This window comes from Marmota marmota, unplaced genomic scaffold (assembly GCF_001458135.2).
Source record: "Marmota marmota marmota unplaced genomic scaffold, marMar, whole genome shotgun sequence".
NCBI classification, from domain to species: domain Eukaryota; kingdom Metazoa; phylum Chordata; class Mammalia; order Rodentia; family Sciuridae; genus Marmota; species Marmota marmota.
The window spans coordinates 37,531,306-37,549,141 of NW_026000082.1; the positions used below are offsets into that span (position 1 = coordinate 37,531,306).

General features: G+C 54.6%; 1 protein-coding gene across 1 annotated transcript in view; it reads left to right on the forward strand.

Annotated features, from left to right (window-relative positions):
- The window catches only part of Asap3 (ArfGAP with SH3 domain, ankyrin repeat and PH domain 3), a 43,243-nt gene that overhangs the window by 18,963 nt on the left and 6,444 nt on the right, over nt 1–17,836 (forward strand). Inside the window, 16 exon segments of the mRNA XM_015485535.2 lie at nt 2,635–2,707; nt 2,787–2,932; nt 4,818–4,892; nt 5,972–6,021; nt 12,549–12,660; nt 12,870–12,955; nt 13,363–13,438; nt 13,600–13,686; nt 13,838–13,947; nt 14,856–14,925; nt 15,206–15,293; nt 16,437–16,485; nt 16,580–16,770; nt 16,851–16,984; nt 17,262–17,356; nt 17,591–17,768. Of these exon segments, the coding sequence (XP_015341021.1) occupies nt 2,635–2,707; nt 2,787–2,932; nt 4,818–4,892; nt 5,972–6,021; nt 12,549–12,660; nt 12,870–12,955; nt 13,363–13,438; nt 13,600–13,686; nt 13,838–13,947; nt 14,856–14,925; nt 15,206–15,293; nt 16,437–16,485; nt 16,580–16,770; nt 16,851–16,984; nt 17,262–17,356; nt 17,591–17,768 (1,620 nt within the window).

Below are 17,836 nucleotides of genomic sequence, written 5' to 3' on the forward strand. Positions count from 1 at the left end.
TTTTAATATTTATTTTTTAGTTTTCGGCGGACACAACATCTTTGTTTGTATGTGGTGCTGAGGATCGAACCCGGGCTGCACGCATGCCAGGCGAGCGCGCTACCGCTTGAGCCACATCCCCAGTCCAGCCCTTTTTATTTTTAAGACAGCGTCCACTAAATTACCCAGGCTGTCCTCAAGCTTGTGATCCTCCTGCCTCAGCCTCCCCAGTAGCTGGTACTACAGGTGTGTGCCCTGGTGCCCAGCTTGCTTGCCCATTCTTTCCAGAGCAATCCCCCTTCTTTAGAGGTTACCAACAGCCCCCCACTCTGCCTCCCAGTGCAGTCTCCCTCTTTTCTGCTTGTCCAGTGCCCTAAAGTCAAGTTTAAGGGAAGACTGGGCCCCACTTCCCCTGTGCTCCCAGGAACCGTGTGCAGCTCCACTGTAGCCCCGGTCACGTCTCGCTGTCAGTGTCTGTTCCCTTGGCTTCCTCCCCTGACAGCGAGACCAGCCTGGGTGTGAGCACAGAGCCAGGCACTCTGTAGCCAGGTGAATGAATGAAGAATGAATGAACAAACTGAACCTGGGTTGTGGAGAACGGTAGGGAAGGGCTGGGGCTGTAGCTCAGCGGTAGAGCACTTGCCTAGAACCTGTGAGGCACTGGGTTCGATCCCCATGCACCACATTAAATATAAAAAAAAAAGGTATTGTGTCCATCTCCAACTAATAATTTTTAAAAACCCCCCAAAACAGTAGCAACAGCAGCAGTGTCTCGCTGGGAACCATTCCTTATCTGTGTCTGTCAAGGGCATCAAGAAAGGTTCCTGAGTGAATAAGCCTGCCTGTACCAGATCTAGATAGGTTCAACCACAAGTGACAGAATACCTGGTAGATGTAAGGGTGGCTTAAGTAAGAAAGACATTTATTTTGCTTTCACATGAAAGAAGTCCACAGATAGGTAGTCCAGGCCCGTGAGGCCAGCCCCTCAAACACCAAGAGCAAAGCTTCTATTTTGTTGCCTCACCATCCACAACAAATGGCTTCAAACTCCTGGTCCAAGATGGCTGCCTGGGCTCCAGACATCACAAGTGCATTAGGGCCCAGAAGAGAGGGGTGACAGAGGTACCACTCCATTCCTTTGTTTTTATTTATATATTTTTTAAATAGGCTTCATCTTTTAGAGCAGTTTTAGGATCATAGTGAAATTTTACAGAAAGTCAGAGTTCCCATATATACCCAGCTCCTCCACCCTCAACACGTCCTTTCCAGCAGTCATTCACTTAGGTAAACATTTCCTGAGCCTCTTCTGTGTGTTAAGCACAAGGATCTACCCTCTAGGGATTTCCCTAAATCTCTGGAAACTGTTTACATCTTTAACCTGCTGCTGTCTTTTGGAGTGATGTCATAACTCCTTAAATCAACCACTTTTTGGCTTTCCAAGTTTCAAGGTGGGGAGCAAGGACAACCTGCTAGAGGTCACCCAGCATCTGGCCAGGGTGGGGCTTCAAAATCAGACACCCCTCCCCACCTTCCCCAGAGGCTTTGCACAAGCCAGAAGCCTCCAGGGAACACTCCATACAGTCTCCAAGTCCGCCCTGTGCTCATCTAGTCTCTGGAGATACCATCCCAATGCCTCTTGCCACACTGAAGTAGGTCTTCGGAAATCAAACTGATCCCATTTCATCCACTGGACAAAGAGCAGGGGCTGGCGTCAGCGTGGGGCCATGGCATAAGATGGGGCGCCACACAGGGTGCCCGGAAACCCAGCTCTGCCTCCGCCCCCGCGACTCTGGGTGAGCCCTCTCTATTGGCCTCAGTTTCCCTGTCTGTGGCCCTGACTTTCTGTGCTTTCCAAGTCAACTGTTGTGCACGAGGGTTTCGTGAAGTTGCAGCTTCCCGTCCTGTTGAAGGCGGGCAGTCTGGAAGTTTCCCATCTGGGATGCGCATGCCTTGGGCTGTGGTCTGCTTCACCCTCACGTCCTCTGGCCCAGGTTGCACAGTCACTCTGCATCCCTGGGCTCTGGGGTTGTCATCTCCCCAGTGCTCCCCAGTGGGAATGGAATGACCCAGGTCCTGAATGTGTCCAGCGCCCACTGTCCACCCAGGGTGTCCCGGGGCCTCTTTCTCCTGGTGCTCACATGACTGTTACTTGAGCCTGGGATTAGGGAACAAATGTTCCCCCGTCTGTCTTTCAGAAGTGCTGGGCTGTCCACATTCTTCCTCTGGTCTTTTGCTAAGCCTTCTGTACACATTTGTCAAATCATGGATCCTCCCAGCAACTCCGAGAACCTGTAGTGTCAGCCCCATTTTACAGACAAGGCGCTTAAGGCTTGGACAAGATAATCTTGACTCTAGATTGAGTCAAGATTCAAACCCAGGCCTAGTACCCACTGGGCCACTCACCTTCGAACCTTTGACTCGCTGTTTACTTGACTGGCGTTGGGTTGGGAGAGAACTGTGGTCTTCCTAGGGTCGTGTGGCTGGCCGGTGCCTTCTGTGTGGTCCGGTGGAAAAGGGTGGTCTGTTTATGTTTGGTGGGGGTGCAGGGAAGCCCTAGGGAGGGGTTTGGAGGGTAGGATGGTGGAGTTGGGTGTTCCTGAGGAAAGCACCCTCTCCTGGTCAGCATGCTGACCCTCATTCCACATTTGCTTCCAGGTCCTGGAAGGAGACCAAGCCATCCTGCAGAGAATAAAGAAGGCTGTGCGGGCCATCCACAGCTCTGGCCTGGGTGAGCGAACCTGCCTAGGCCCCTGGGGCTCAACCGCCCAGCCTCCAGCAAGCTCTTGAGCTCCCGTCCCCCTCTGCAGGCCACGTGGAGAACGAGGAGCAGTACCGAGAGGCCGTGGAGTCCCTGGGTAACAGTCACCTGTCTCAGAACAGCCACGAACTGTCCACGGGTTTTCTGAACTTGGCCGTGTTCACCCGTGAGGTGGCCGCACTCTTCAAGAACCTGGTGAGGCCCTGCTCCTTCCTCACCAGCCCTCAGCCCAGGGTAAATCCAGAGGTGGGAAGAAGCTCACCAGGAAAGAGTCAGTCCCTCCTCTGGTTTGCCCTTGGCCTCTGACCCCTGACCCCTCCTGCTCACCCAGCTTTGGCACACACCTCCTTTCTCTGTGGCTTCCCGCCCAGCTGTTCTCTGTTCTCTCTTTCTCTCCACCCAGGGGCAGAGAGGTCTCATGGCGGGGAAGAGCCCCATGCAAGGGAGGGGTCCCTGGGAGCTTTGGGTCAGGGAAGGACAGGCTCCAGGTTCCTGTCTCTATCACCACTGCCACCTCTCTTCCCACACTGTGTCCTCTGCCTCTCCAGTCGCTTCTGCTTCATCTTCAAATCCTCGAACTAGTCCTCAGCCCCTGCACGAGGCCCAGCAGCCTCTGGTTCCTTCCCGAAGGCCTCTAGGGTAAGGCCCCTGGTCCTTTAAGTTCCTGCTTGAAGCCACCCCATGAGACCAGCCCGCTTCTTAGTGAGTGAGGTCCTTTGATCCCGGCATGGTTCTGTCGCCTGGTGTTACTGTTGTCCCCACTTTACAGACCAGGACTGGGCTGGGCAGCTTGCCCGAGGTGCCTGCTGGGTCTGAAGCCAGGCTGTCTGGCTGCCGCCTAAGCCCCGCCCTGTGCTGCCCCCAGGAAAGCCTCCCCTCCCTGCCGGCTCCTGGCCCTGGTCATCTGCTCCAGTCCTGCCCCACGTCCTTCCTGGCTTGCAGGGGCTAGGTCACCTCCAAGAGGCAGGTGCCCTGTGGTCAAGCACCTGGCCTTGGGCTCAGCTCTGGCTCAGAAACCCTGCTCTGTTGCTCCCATGTCCCATGTCACCTAATCTGCCTGAGCCCCAGGTCTCTCATCTGTAAAATGGGATGACAGTGACAGCCACCTCAAAGTGGTAGTGAGGATGGAGCAGGTTCCACGGCAAGCTGGCACTCAGTGGCTGGTGGCCAGCATGTCAACTGTCATGATCAAATCTCTGCATAGAGGGTCTCGCACAGAGCCCTTGACCGTGTCCTCTGCCTTCACCTCACCTCTCCTCTCCAATTTCCCTGAGTGTCTGCATCTGGCTGGGCATTGTCCTAGGGGCCGGTGGCACAGGAAGGAGTCAGACACTGCCTCTGAGAGCCATGATCTTTCCCTCTGGGGAGATGAGAGCTGAGGCGAGGGATGGTGGGGAGCAGCAGCAGTGGGTCAGCCTAGTGGGGAAGGGCGGGCAGCCCCGGGCAGTCCACAGAGGCCTCCTGGAAGAGCGGGACTGCACCCCAAAAGCTGGGCTAAAACATCAGACAGGTTTCTTTGGGTTGCCAAATACAGACACCAATTCAAAGTAGGTTAATTCTTAAGCAGGGAACTCACTGCCCCTGGGAAGGGGAGTCCATGCAGCTGGCTTTAGGCTTTGTCCCTTTCTCTGGTGTCTGTCTCTGCCCAGTAGATAAGACGACCCCACGGCCCAGGATCAGCAGAAGGATAGCCTTGGCCCAGGGTGGTGTCCTGATCCGGTCGCTGTAGCCCAGGACGGTGCTCTGGTCAGACTGGCTCTGTCACCCCGTCTGATTGCAGGGAGAGGGTTTCCCGTAGGAAGGGGAGATGCAGAGTCCCCCACAGGCCACGGAGAGTCAGGGGAGGTGTGGGGTGGGCGGGCCCTTGGCAAGGAGCAGGGAGGAGTCTGGCTGTGGGACGTCCTGGAGCAGGAGGCGGGGTGGGGGTGCTGACCTGACACCCCTGTGACCCCCTCTGCCCTCCATCCCTGTTTCCTGCACCCATGGCTGCCCTTTCCTGGCCACGCTTCATTGTGCTCTGAGCCCTTGGGGCAGGGCCGGAGTCACCCAAGGTGCGGTGGGGGGTCTCTGCTTTTTCCAGGTTCAGAACCTGAACAACATTGTCTCTTTCCCTCTGGACAGTTTGATGAAGGGACCGCTGAGGGACGGGCGGCAGGTGAGCCTGCAGGGAGCAGGGCGGGTGCAGGGAAGGGGGTGCCCTGGAGACCTCGGGGTGGCAGGGCAGGCTGAAGGCTGAGGCTGAAGGTGAATGAGGGCGGTCACGGTGGGAGTTGTGACCCCCATACCACTGCTCTTGGGAGGACAGTCCCACCATCTGCCAGGCCCCTGATGTGAGATGCCTCCTGCGGTTCTGACCAGGGCGCGTGAGGTAGTTCTGTAGGCGCCGGGGCCTCCTCTGCAGGACTGCCGAGGGAGAGCTGCTGTGGTGCGCCTGGTCGGCACCTGGATGAGCTGGTGGGACTCCAGGGACCCTGAACCCCCTGCCAGAGCTGCTGTCTGGGTGCCTGACAGTCCAAATCAGTGCAGCGTAGCGTTCAAAGAAGGTGACGATGATCTCCCTGGCAGTTTGTGCCAAAAGGCCCAGGGAGGAGCCATACTCCCCTGAGAGGGTTCCCTCCCTCCCTAGGCTGCGCACCAGCCTGGGAACTACCCAAACCAGACAAGTGGCTTTTCTTCTTAGAAGCCAAGGCTGTTCAGAAGGGTGTGAGCAACCCAGCTGGAGGAGGTCCAGATGAGCCAGGGGGTCAGCCAGGTCTTGCTGGCTGGCTGTGTGGCCTTCTGGAGACTTCTCAACTTCTCTGGGCATATGCTTTTTGACCTGTGCCCTTCCCGAAAAGAGTACCAGGCAGGAGAAAATGATGGGCAAAAGTTAGGTCAGGAGTTTGACCTTCATCTTCCCGTCCCTATTCTTATGGCTCATCTCCATCTTCTGAGTGACAAGACACAGTCCAAAAGTCTCCCATGCCCCTGGCCAGGGCCCACCCATCCTGATTCCTGCAGCTCTGGGGAGGAGACAGTTGGGTGTGAGAAGGTGTGGAGCCCTGAACAGTGGTGCCAGTTGGGCCTCCTCAGGGGAGAGGTCTGTAGTCGGGGCCGGAGAATGGCTGTGAGCAGCACCAGGGAATGCAGGGGTGGGGTCCCCTGAAGGTCGAGTGTCCCCCTGAAGGCAGAGTGTCCTGTTTATTGTGGAACTCAAGCTTCTTTCTGGGCAAATTGTTCTTTTTTAAACTACAGGATTCCAAAAAGCAGCTGGAGAAGGCTTGGAAGGACTACGAAGCCCGGATGTAAGTGGCCGCGGCGGGCGGTTTGTCCAGGAGGCCGTGCTTGCGACGCAGCAGGAGGCTGGATGTCCAGCCGACCCTAAGTACTGCAGGGACTTGGCACCGGAGCACGTGGCCTCTGGCTGTCTGGAGGCCCTCGCAGCGGGTGCTTTATGCCCAGGCTTGGCTGGGGTCTGGGTCTGGGTCACAAGACCACCCGAGGAAGGGACCCCAGGATGCTCGCCTCAGACTGCCTGCTAGGTGGTGCCACTGTGGGTGGGGACGGAACATCCCCACATGCCAGCCACTGAATCAGCATCACCCAGCCCTGTGAGGGGTTGTTAGTGTCTCCATTACCAGAGGAGGCACTGGGGACTCGGTTAAGTCACTTGCCCAAGGCCACGCAGAGCTGGGGCTCACACTGCCAGCTCCTCGGTGCCAGGTGGTGTCTGTCAACATGTAGTTAACGTGTGTGGGGGGGGCTGGTGTCACAGCCAGGCTTCCTGTGTGGCACACCGTGCTGCACATCTCCATGCAGCGACTGGGATGGCATGGGACAGGAGGGGCCTCAGGCACCCAGTGACCAATTCTTCCCAAGTAGAGGCGCCTCTTGTTTTCCGAGGTCTTTGTTCAGGGTCCAGTCAGGCCACAGCTCAGTGACATTTATTCTTGGTAAAATCGTATTTTCTCTTGCAAGTTTACCAAAGCAATGCATGTTTGTTATGCATAATGTAGAGAATACAGGAAAGCAAAATAGGAAAACTTGAATCATCCTAGGAAAGGACTGTGGTGGGGGGTATCTAGTATTTCCCTGTTGTTTCTTTTTTCTCCCCCCAAACCCATGCTGGGGATCAAACTCAGGCCCTCACACACACTGGGCAAGTGCTGTACCAGTCTTTTTTGGTTTTGAAACAGGGTCTCACTAAGCTGCTTAGGACCTTTTTAAGTTGCTGTGACTGGCCTCCAACTCGGTCCTTCTGCCTCCTGAGCACCTGTGGCTATAGGTGTGCACCACCAGGCCCTGCTTGAATTTTTTTTTTAATAAGGGATGGTTAACACTGTAATTTTATTATTTCAACAGGTAGTTTCTTTCAAGAAGAAACTATCAAAAAGCTAGAAAAATCCTTAGTTTTTTAGCCTGAAGTATTAACATTTTTCCATTTATTTTTCTATATCCGATTGAAGTATCTTTACAAAATTTAGATCATAATAAGCAACTGTTTTTAATCTGCTTTCTTCACTTGAAAATACATCATGACCCTCTCCGCGTCATACAGCGTCTCTTAGTGGGTGCAGGGTTTGCCAACATGTGCATAACGCAGGATGTATTCAGTCTGTCCATGATGGATTTAATCTGCTTGTCATTGGGTAAGCATCCTTGGAGCTAAATATTTGCTCCCACCCATAATTACTTCTCTAGGATCCATTCCAAGAGATAGATCCTGGAGCATTTATTGTTTTTCCAGCTCCCAGAGCTGGCCACGCCTTCTCCCTCCTCAGCTGCTCCAACCCCAGCTGTGGGCGTGGCTTTGGGGACCGAGGGGTGGAGGCGCCGCTTGCCCCTCCCCAGTGGGCCTCACCCTGCCTGAGATGGGGCGTGGCCATCTGCTCTTTTTAGAGGCCCAGGGACAGGTGGTGGGGTTGCAGGCTCCACTTGTCTTTACGATTTGCTATGGGATCATGTGGCCTCTTCTGAGTTATCTCAGCAAAGCGCTTAGCCTTTCAGGGCCTCAATTACCAAGTGGAAAGAAGAATCTCTACCTGGCTGATCTCCCTCAAACACATCTTTCTTTACTATTTTTTTTTTTTTTTGTGTGTGTGTGTGTGTGGTATCTGGGATTGAATCCAGGGGCGCTTTACCATGGAGCTCCATCCCCAGCCCTTTTATTTTTTATTTTGAGACAGGGTCTCACTAGTTGCTGAGGCAGACTCCAAACTTGTGATGCTCCTGCCTCAGCCTACTATGCAGCTGGGATTATAGACGTTCCCCACCATACCTGGCTGCTTTTACTAGCTTTCTATATTGAGCTTTTCTGTAAGATTTCAATTTAAAAAAGACTTCATTTAGTTGATGGAAAAAGGGGCTTGGCTAGGGTGATTCAGTGAGTTATTGACAGGTCCTGCATTGGGACCCAGGGCTACCTGGTCCCCTGGCTCCTGCCACAGAGCCACAGTTTGAATGACATTTCCTGACACAGGTGACTGTCCACCTTCCTTTTCATGGAAGGTTCCAAGGTTAGCCAGGTATTAGTGAGCTGTATAATTCCAGCACATTCTCACCAGACCAGCCTGGGCACCAGCTGGAGGGTCCCAGGGCATATAGCATTTGTAAAATACCCTGGAACCTCACCCCAGGCTGTTCAAACAGGAAGAGGTTCTATGTCTCCCAGGGATGCTGGGAAAGGTGTCTTTTTTTATATATATATATATTTATTTTTTAGGTGTAGATGGACCAACACAATGCCTTTATTTTTATGTGGTGCTGAGGATCGAACCCGGGTCCCGCCTGTGCGAGGCGAGCGCTCTATCGCTGAGCCATAATCCCAGCCCTGGGAAAGGTGTCTTGGCCTGTGCAAGGCAGGTACATCCTGGCTGTTCCCTGTACAGGTGTGTTTCCTGGGCTATGAAGCAGGGTGGAGGTCAGACAGGCACGGTGCCCATAAAGCACCCCGAACTTCTAGTCATCAAACACTCACTGACTGTCCCTCTGAGCCTGAGCTGGCTCCTGACAACACAGGAGGGGCCCTAGAGGCTGGAGCCCAGACATCTGTCCCTAGCACGTCCCATGACCAGTTTGTGGCCTTGAGCAAGTTATTTCCCTTCTCTGGGTCTCAGCTTTGTCTTTGTAAAATGGTTTCTCACTGTGGCCTCTCACAAAAGATGGTGTGACTGTCACCAGGTGGCAGTGGGAACAAGGCCGGGAAGGAGGAAATAACAAAGCTGAGCCACAGTGCTGGCCACCAGTGCTGCCCCTAAGGCTCTAGCATCAGAGAGACAGGGTTCAAATCCTGCCTCCACCACCGAAGGGCCTCGGGACTTGAACAAGTGACTTACCACCTTAGCCTCAGGCTTCCCTATAAAATGGGGTGATGAGCCCTATTACATGGGTTACCACTTCAGTTTGTCAAGGGCCTTGCAGAATGAAATTAGTGCTTAAAAATAATTAGTATGCCAGGCATGGTGGCACACACCTGTAATCCCAGCGGCTGAGGAGGCTGAGGCAGGAGGATCTCATTAGCAAGGCCCTAAGCAACTTAGTGAGACTCTTGTGTTAAAATAAAAGATAAAAAGGGTTGGGGTTGTAGCTCAGTAGTAAAGCGCTCCTGGGTTCAATTCCCCAGTACAAAAAAAAAAAAAGAAATAACAATAAAATTTTGTACCTCTAATTCTTATTAAGAGCTTCCTTTGTGCCAGGGACGGGGATAAGCTGTTTGCATCTGTTATCAGATCTCCTCCCCTGGCTGGTAAAGGTGCTGTTGCTACCCTCAGATTTATAGGTCAATAGGGAGGAAAATATGACACCACAGATTTGTAAGGAAGATTAGAAAGGGCTCGGTAAATGACTAAAGTGCAAGGTGACAGTGGCACTGCGAGGGTCTCTGCACAGAGGTGGCAGAGAAAGCAGGTGGCTTTGTTTGGATGGAGGGAAGGGTGGGAAGGGGTGGCCCAGGGAAGCTGGCTCGAGATGGTGTTGGGTTGGCAGCTGCATGATCTGTTTCGAGGACCCTCCCTTTCCTTTCTCCCTGCACCCTCGTGCCTGTCCCCACCCTGGATTGGCCCCAGACGCCCCTCTGCCTCATCTCTGTCCTAGGGCCTCATAACTGGCATCCTAACACTTTTCACTCTTGACTTCTCCTCATTCCTTCTGCTGCAACTCCTCTGAGAGGAAATTAAAATACTCCTAATGTTTGAAGTATTTAGAAAATATAGTGACCCTTCAAGGACCGGGAGGGAACGGGGGTCATATTCTGGAGAGTTGGGTGGAAGCAATCCCCAGCTATTGATTTAAGATGTGTCAGGTCATCTCAGGATCCCAGTCAAACTTTATAGGGAAGACCTCTGTTTATTTTCCCAGCCGAAGCTGAAGGATAGAACTGTGTGTAATTGACAAAGCCATGCATAATACTTTACAGTTTATCTTCATCCTGAACAAAGTAGTTCCATCTTTTAATCTCTACTAGAGGGAAGGGAAGGGAAGGGAGGAGGGAAAGAGAAGGAAAGGAGGAAAAGACCCTATGCTAAAAAAAAAAGAAATCTGTCTACAAGGAATCACCATGGGGGCTGGGGGTACAGCCCAGTGATAGAGATGTGCTTAGCATGCAAGGGGCCCTCAGCCTGATGTCCAGCAAGAGACTCACAGACAAATAAAAAAGTAAAAGGAACCACCAGTAGTTGTTACTCTAATGTCATCATTGCCCTCACTAGCATCATCGTAATCCTGCCATTGTTGAGGGCTTACCGTGTGCCAGAACCACACTCCATGTTTCCCATGCATCACAGCCAAGGACTAGGTGTCATTATTTTCTTTTTCAAAATGAGGAAACTGAAACTTAGATTTTATAAAACTTGAGTGTGTGAAGGAGCTGCTATTTATATCCAAGCACACATTTCTAACACTGTACTATACTGGGGCTTGCTTTTTATCCTCTTAACTCTGGAGCAGATATTTTCCATGTCAGGATATGTGATATTTGGCCTTTTTAACAACTGCATAGTATTCCTATATATGGACATACCATAATTTTTCTAACCACTTCCTATTGATCAACAGTTAGCTCATTTTTCCTTTTTTCAGTATTGAAAGACATGACAGTAGTCTACCCTGGGAGATTGTCCTCCCAACCAAGCTGTGAACTGTTGTGCCCTCCTTGGCCAGCCGCCAGGCACCTTGTAGTTAACAAGCTGTGGATCAGCCATTGCTTCCCCTTTCTGCAGCTCATCTTCGCCTGACCCCCAGCCCCACCCCCACTCCACCCTCTATGAACTCCCACTTGGGGTATTGTATCTTTAGGAAAATGGAAAATAACTCCTTCCAGTGTGAGGATTAGAAGCCCTGCTCTGGAGCAGGAGTTTCCACCCAGGACCACACCCTCCCCCCCTCCTCCCAGGGGGAACATTGGCCGGGTCAGGAGACAGGTCTGGCTGTCTTGCTGCCAGGGCCGGTGGCGGCCAGTGAGTAGAGGTCAGGGGTGCTGCTGAACACACAGCCCACCAGACAGCCCCCGTGGAGAACTGAATTCTCTGGCAAAACCATCTGTAGGTCCAGGATCCAGAAACAGCCCTACAGCTCTCCAGGGACAGATCCTGTGTCCAAACACTACCTCAGGAAGGCCAGAGGGACCTGAGATCCAGTGTGGACCCCTGCTTCCTCAGCTTCCATACAGGAAGGCCAAAGCCTGGACGGGCCTAAACAGTGGCCGCTGGGTCCTCTGTGTGCCAGTTCCCTGAGTACAGAGGATCCCCATTTTCCAGATGAGATTGAGACTCAGAGAGGAAAGTCATGCGGTTGACAAGCAGCCAGGCCCACCTCCTCTGCTTGGGCTGGTGCCTCGGGAGCAGAATCGTTAGCCAGATGTCTGCTTTCCATGGAATTCCTGGTCACATGCACCCAGCCTGAGAGGTGGCTGTTGGTGGGTGTCTGATGGGCGTGGCATTTCTAGGAACCCACTCACACACCTCCCCCATCCCCAAACAGGGAAAATGGCCCACCCTGGGGACCCACAGAGGAAGGCCCGGGTTGCCCAGGATGGGAAGCACTATCTGACTCCACTTAATGAGAAAAGAACAAAGGTGGTTTTTTGGTTTGTTGTTTTGGATGCTGGGGATGGAACCCAGGGCCTCGCGCATGCTGGGCAAGTGCTGTACCACTGAGCTGCACCCCAGCCCAGGACAACGGTTTTCTAAGCTTTAAATGGGAAGCTGAATAGACACAAAAGAATGAAGGCACTTTGTGGTCATCTCACCCACAAAATCCTAAATGCCTTCCAGCTGATCAGAATCGGTCACCCAGGTCCCACCTGGTCTTCATCTCCGCCTCTCAACTCCTGGCACGGAAGCCTTTAGACCTTGCCCATTGCTCTTGGCTGAAGACCAAATCTCAATGAGTCTGAAGCAGGCCCTGGAGGGTCTGGCCCTTCTTCACCTCAGCCAGCACCCCTTCCCTGTCCCTCTCCAGGAGCACCCGAGCTCTCCTGCCTTGGGCCACCATGACCCCGTCCCCTGCCCAGCCCTAGTTCCTCCAAGCTCAGCTTCAGATCCCAGCACAAGCATCACTTTCTTAGCAGCCAGGACAAGATCTGCTCCCCCACTGCGCTTGCCTGTCACTCTGCTGTGATTTGGTTCGCGTCTTTCTCCCCTGCCACCCTCTGGAGTCCTGGAGTCTCCCTTGCCCTCTGTTGTCCCCAGCCTCAGCACCCAGCAAGCACAGAGAAGGACCTCAAGCTCTGCGCGGCCCCCTTGCTCCTGTGTGTGAGGGGCAGAAAGTAGGCCGGAGGGATGGCGGATTGTGAAGGCTGTAGAGTCATTCAGACCTCTCTTCCCTTATGGCCCAGGGCCAGGCTGGAGAAGGAGCGAGATCGGGCCAGGGTGACAGGAGGTAGCCCAGGGGAGGTGACCCAGGACACACAGCGGGAGCGACGTGTCTTCCAGCTGCACATGTGTGAGGTAAGGGGACAAGGTGTCTTCCTGGCTGCCTTTCCTGACCTCCCAGGGCCCAGTCACAGGCCCAGCTCAGGTCCTGTCTAAATGGCCTGTGGGGTATCATCAAGGCTTAGTCATGGCCAAGAGGATTAGCTTGGGGTGGGGACTGCTGCCCTTGTCCTCAGGATCCAGCCTGGGTTCACGTCACACACCCTTGATCCCCCTCCCCTCAGTACCTGCTCAAAGCTGGGGAGAGTCAGATGAAACAAGGCCCCGACTTCCTCCAGAGCCTCATCAAGTTCTTCCACGCCCAGCACAAGTAGGTACACCCGACCCCACCCCAGCCCTGCAGGTCACAGCAAGGCCTCTCCAGGGTCTGGCAGACCCACGGGGCTCCATAACTGGACCTCACTGGCAGCATTTCCTCAGCTCGTCTTGGAGTGCCACCATGTGTCAGGCACTAGGGACTTCACACACACATGGTCTCACTGGGTTCCCAACACCCCAGTGAGCAGATGTAGTGATTGTCCCCATTTTGCAAAAGAAACCTAAGCCCAAGATGGCACAGCTAGTAAGTGGGATCTGAAGCCAGACCCCTGCCTCTGCGTGTCTGCTCTTAACCATCAGCTCCCACGCCCTATGGTCCCTGAGCACCTTCCTCCACACGTCTGGCTTATTTTCATTTTCTTCTCTCTGGATCCCTGTTTGGCCTCTGGCATCTCTTAGCTTTTTCCAAGATGGCTGGAAGGCAGCTCAGAGCCTGTCCCCCTTCATCGAGAAGCTGGCAGCCTCCGTACATGCGGTAAGTCGGGTCTCACCCTTGGGCCCGTAGCCAAGCCCCCTGTCCTTGGGGAAAATCTGCCTGTGGAGGAGGCACTGCCCTGCTGCTCTGGGTCTGTCTGGGCTCTGGGCCATCCGCTGGCTGGCGATGGCCTCCGTCCTTCGTCCTCCTCTGTCCCACAGCTGCGTCAAGCCCAGGAGGAGGAGCTACAGAAGTTGGCCCAGCTCCGGGACTCCCTCCGAGGGACCCTGCAGCTGGAGAACAGAGAGGTCAGTCCCTGAACCATCCCGAAAGGAATGCCCTCCTCCAGGGCTCACCACGGAGGGAGGGAGGGAGAGGGAAGACCCCCTAATGAGCCCCTGCAGAATGGGGTCGTCCCTCCCAGAGGTCCTGAGGTTCCTCTGCATGTCTGAGGGGCAGGAGCACCTGAGCCGGAAGAACTCGGGGGGCGGCTACAGCATTCACCAGCACCAAGGCAACAAGCAGTTTGGGACCGAGAAAGTGGGCTTTCTGTATAAGAAAAGCGATGGGTAAGTGTCTGCAAGAGCTTAGCAACCTACCCAAAGGCACAGCCTAGGAAGTGACAGGGTTAGGGAAGCTGCCCACAGGGACTGTATCGTTTGTTAAGACCTAGAGGGTTCCAGGACCCTCCACTCTGAGTGCAGAATCATCAAAGGGCAGCTGCTAAAGGTCACTGGTTCTTAACTCGAAGAACAGCAGCAGTGAACACTGAGCACTTACTGTGCTCTCATCCTTAATCTCTACACTGTACTGAATATGCCCGAAACGAAAGTGTTGACTGTGCCCTATTCCCTGGTGCCAAACAAGCAAAAAGTGTGATACGCAAAGGCCTTTATAGAGTGTATTCACATTTCTGCTTACTAATCAGTTTTTATCCAAAAAGAAAAACTTTGGAAGAAACCAAGGAATATTGAACTCTGAAGGAGAAGTATTAAGTAGCTTTGAATCATGGATTTGTTTATTTCTGGGGTTTTGTATTTATCTTGCTTAGTGTGACCACAATTCATCTGTGGTGGTTGAGATCCTGTGCCTCCTCTCAGACCAGGCACTCCCTGAGGTGTGAGAGGTGTCTCCTCCATCAGCCTTAGAGCTCTTGGGGGGCCACAGCCACATCATCCCCTTTAGAATAAGGATTCACAGAGAGCAGAGCCCTTCCTCCATTTCACAGGAGCTTCCTGAGGGCAGGACTGGGTCTCCTCCATCAGAAGGGGACCCATGGAGGTTTGGTAGCGTGCTTGCCTAGCATGGACAAGGCCCTGGGTTCAATCCCCAGCCCCCCCCCCCACACACACACACACAGTGGGGGAACCCATAAAATGAAGAGTAAGGATCAGAAGAGGGAAGAGAAAGAGATGTGGTGAGAGGTCACAGAGGTGATGAGGCTTGGTCCCTGTCTTTCTATCGCTCTGGCCCTCAGGATTCGAAGAGTCTGGCAGAAGAGGAAGTGTGGAGTCAAGTATGGCTGCCTGACCATCTCACACAGCACTGTGAGGCTCCCCCTGGTGTTCTGGGCAGGCAAATGATCCTCCAAGATTGGCTCCCAAAACTGGATCAGAGAGCTGGAGACCCCTCATAGAAGAAAGTGTGGGACCTAGAGCCCCCAGCTTAGCCATGATTTACAGTCCTCACCCTTGAGATTCTGGGAGAGGGGAGACATAACTGGGACAGGATCATCATGCCCATTTAACAGATTGGGAAGCTGAGGCCTCAGGAGTTCTGGAGGTCCATAGGGTAGATTGTACATCCTTCATCCCCAAAATGCTGCAGATAAACCGGCCCCCAGTGAAGCTGACCCTGCTGACGTGCCAAGTGAGGCCAGACCCTGAGGAGAAAAAGTGCTTCCATCTGGTGACCCGTGAGTGTCCCCTGCTTCCTGCCTCCTCCCCACAACTGCCCAGGGCTTCTCACAGAGGTTGGTGGGATCTGTGCATTTCCACCTGGTGTGGAGTGGCTGCTGCCCCAGGCCTAGAACCCCACAGGCCCTGGCTCCGTTCTAACAGCTTCACCTCTCATCACATCCAGCATTAAAATGAACCCCTTTCCATGGTAAATGTGATCGTCAGGTGATGCATATTTGCATGGCTTTGGGTGATCTGGCTTTCCAAACTGTTATTTATTTAAATTTTCACTTCTCCTTTGGAGCCCTTTATGTGAGGTGGGTAAGGCGGAGAAAGACCTGGTCAGGGAGTCCTCTCCAGCAGGGATGTGAGGGTGTTCCTGGGACTGTGGCCTGAGGGGGCGTGTCCAGAGAGAAGTGAAACACAGAGCTCCATGGAGGACTCGGAGGGGACAGGCCTGCCCTGCCATGGGGAACCAGGAAGGGCTGCTCGGAGGAGACAGCATTTTAATTTAGGCTTAAAGGACATGGAGCATATAGGGTTTGGGGGTGGGGTGGCCTTCAGGAGACAGGATTGCCACCATGACAGACATGGAAGTAGGAACCAGGCTGGCCAGAGTGGAGGGTTCACAGAGGAGTCGTGGGTGGTGGGCCTGGGAATGCCATCTTAAAGGTTCAAACCTTATTCCCTGGCAGTAGGGAGCCATGGGGGTCTTAGGCACAAGGATGGGAGCTGGTAAAAGCTGGGTGAGGGGAGGATGTGGAAAGCGGGGAGACCAGGCAAGAGGCTGAGAGCCTAATGGGGTGGTGGCAGTAGGTTTAGAGGGGACCCTGCCCAGGATTGGGGATGGGGGTTGGGCACTGTGCCCTGGCTCAGGAACCTGGGCTTTCCACAGAGGCAGGCTCGTTGGAATACTACTTTGGAGGTTGCTGAGGCTGGCTTTGAACTCGCAATCCTCCTGTCTCAGCCTCCCCAGCCGCTGGGATTATAGGCGTGAGCCACTGCCCCCCGCAGCCTTCCGCTGTCACACCCTTCCAGCTTGGGAGGACCAACATGGCAAAGAAGGGTCCATCTGGTCTCAGTGGTTTGGGTGGGGGTCCCCGGGCCTGGGGAAAACCAGCAGGATTTCTGGAGGCCTAACGCCCCTTCTCTCCCGACAGACAACCGGACATACCACTTCCAGGCAGAGGACGAGCACGAGTGCGAGGCGTGAGTGCCCCGTGGGCCAGCCTTGCGGTGGGGCAGGGAAGCCTGGTCCTTTCCCGCCTCCCAGCCCCGCCGCCCGCTCGCTCCATCTGCGCAGGTGGGTGTCGGTGCTGCAGAACAGCAAGGACGAAGCCTTGAGCAGCGCCTTCCTCGGGGAACCCAGCAGCGGCCCGGCGTCCTGGGTGGGCGCGGGGCTGGACGGGGAGTCCCAGGACCTCACCAAGCTGCTCATCGCCGAGGTGAAGAGCCGGCCCGGAAACGGCCAGTGTTGCGACTGCGGGGCTGCAGGTGAGCTGGTGCGGCAAGGCCAGGAGGGGCGGGCGGGGAGGGGACCCGCGCCCGCCGGCTCGAGCTACGCCCCTTTGCAGACCCCACGTGGCTCAGCACCAACCTGGGCGTGCTCACCTGCATCCAGTGCTCCGGCGTCCACCGCGAGCTGGGCGTGCGTTTCTCCCGCATGCAGTCGCTCACCTTGGACCTGCTGGGCCCGTCAGAATTGCTGGTGAGGACCGGGCGGGACCCGAGGGAAGGTTGGGGGTGTGGTTCGGCGGGGGGCGGGGCTGAGCCCAGATAGGCTAGATCCGTAGGAGCCGGGGGCGGGGCTGGGCCGAGATAGGCTAGATCCGTAGGGGGCGGGGCCGAGATAGGCTAAATCCGTAGGAGCCGGGGACCGGGCCTGGGTGAGCCGCGAGACGGAGCGCCAGGACTTCTGGAAGCTTACCTTTCCCAGGAACGCTGTCCTAATCACCCCCATCCCTAACACACACCCTTAACCCCAGCTGGCCTTGAACATCGGAAACACGCGCTTCAATGAGGTTATGGAGGCCCAGCTGCCCTCACACGGTGGTCCTAAACCCTCAGCTGAGAGTGACATGTAAGGAGATTCTCCCAGGGAAGGACCTCATGACTGGAGGATTCTACCTCCCCAGCCCCCAGAGTCTCAGAGGGATCCGGGATCAGACGTCTATGGAGAGGGGAACCTCAGATCTGGGAGTCTCCAGGGCATGGTTCTGGGGAACTGGACACTTGCATCCCCAGCGGGCTGGTTCCAGGGGTCCTCTGGGTGGAAATAGGCTCTTGCTCTGAGAACCTGTAGTTGTTTTGGTAGGAATGCCCGCAGGGACTACATCGTGGCCAAGTATGTGGAACATAGATTTGCGCGACGATCCACACCTGAGCCCCAGAGACTCTGGACAGCCATTTGCAACAGGGACCTCCTGGCGGTATTGGAGGCCTTTGCCAACGGACAGGACTTTGGACAGCCTCTGCCAGGGCCTGACGGGCAGGTGTGATCCCACCCCCACCCCACGGAGGGCCCCTTATAACCCAGCTGTCACTCCCCTGTGCCTTTCTG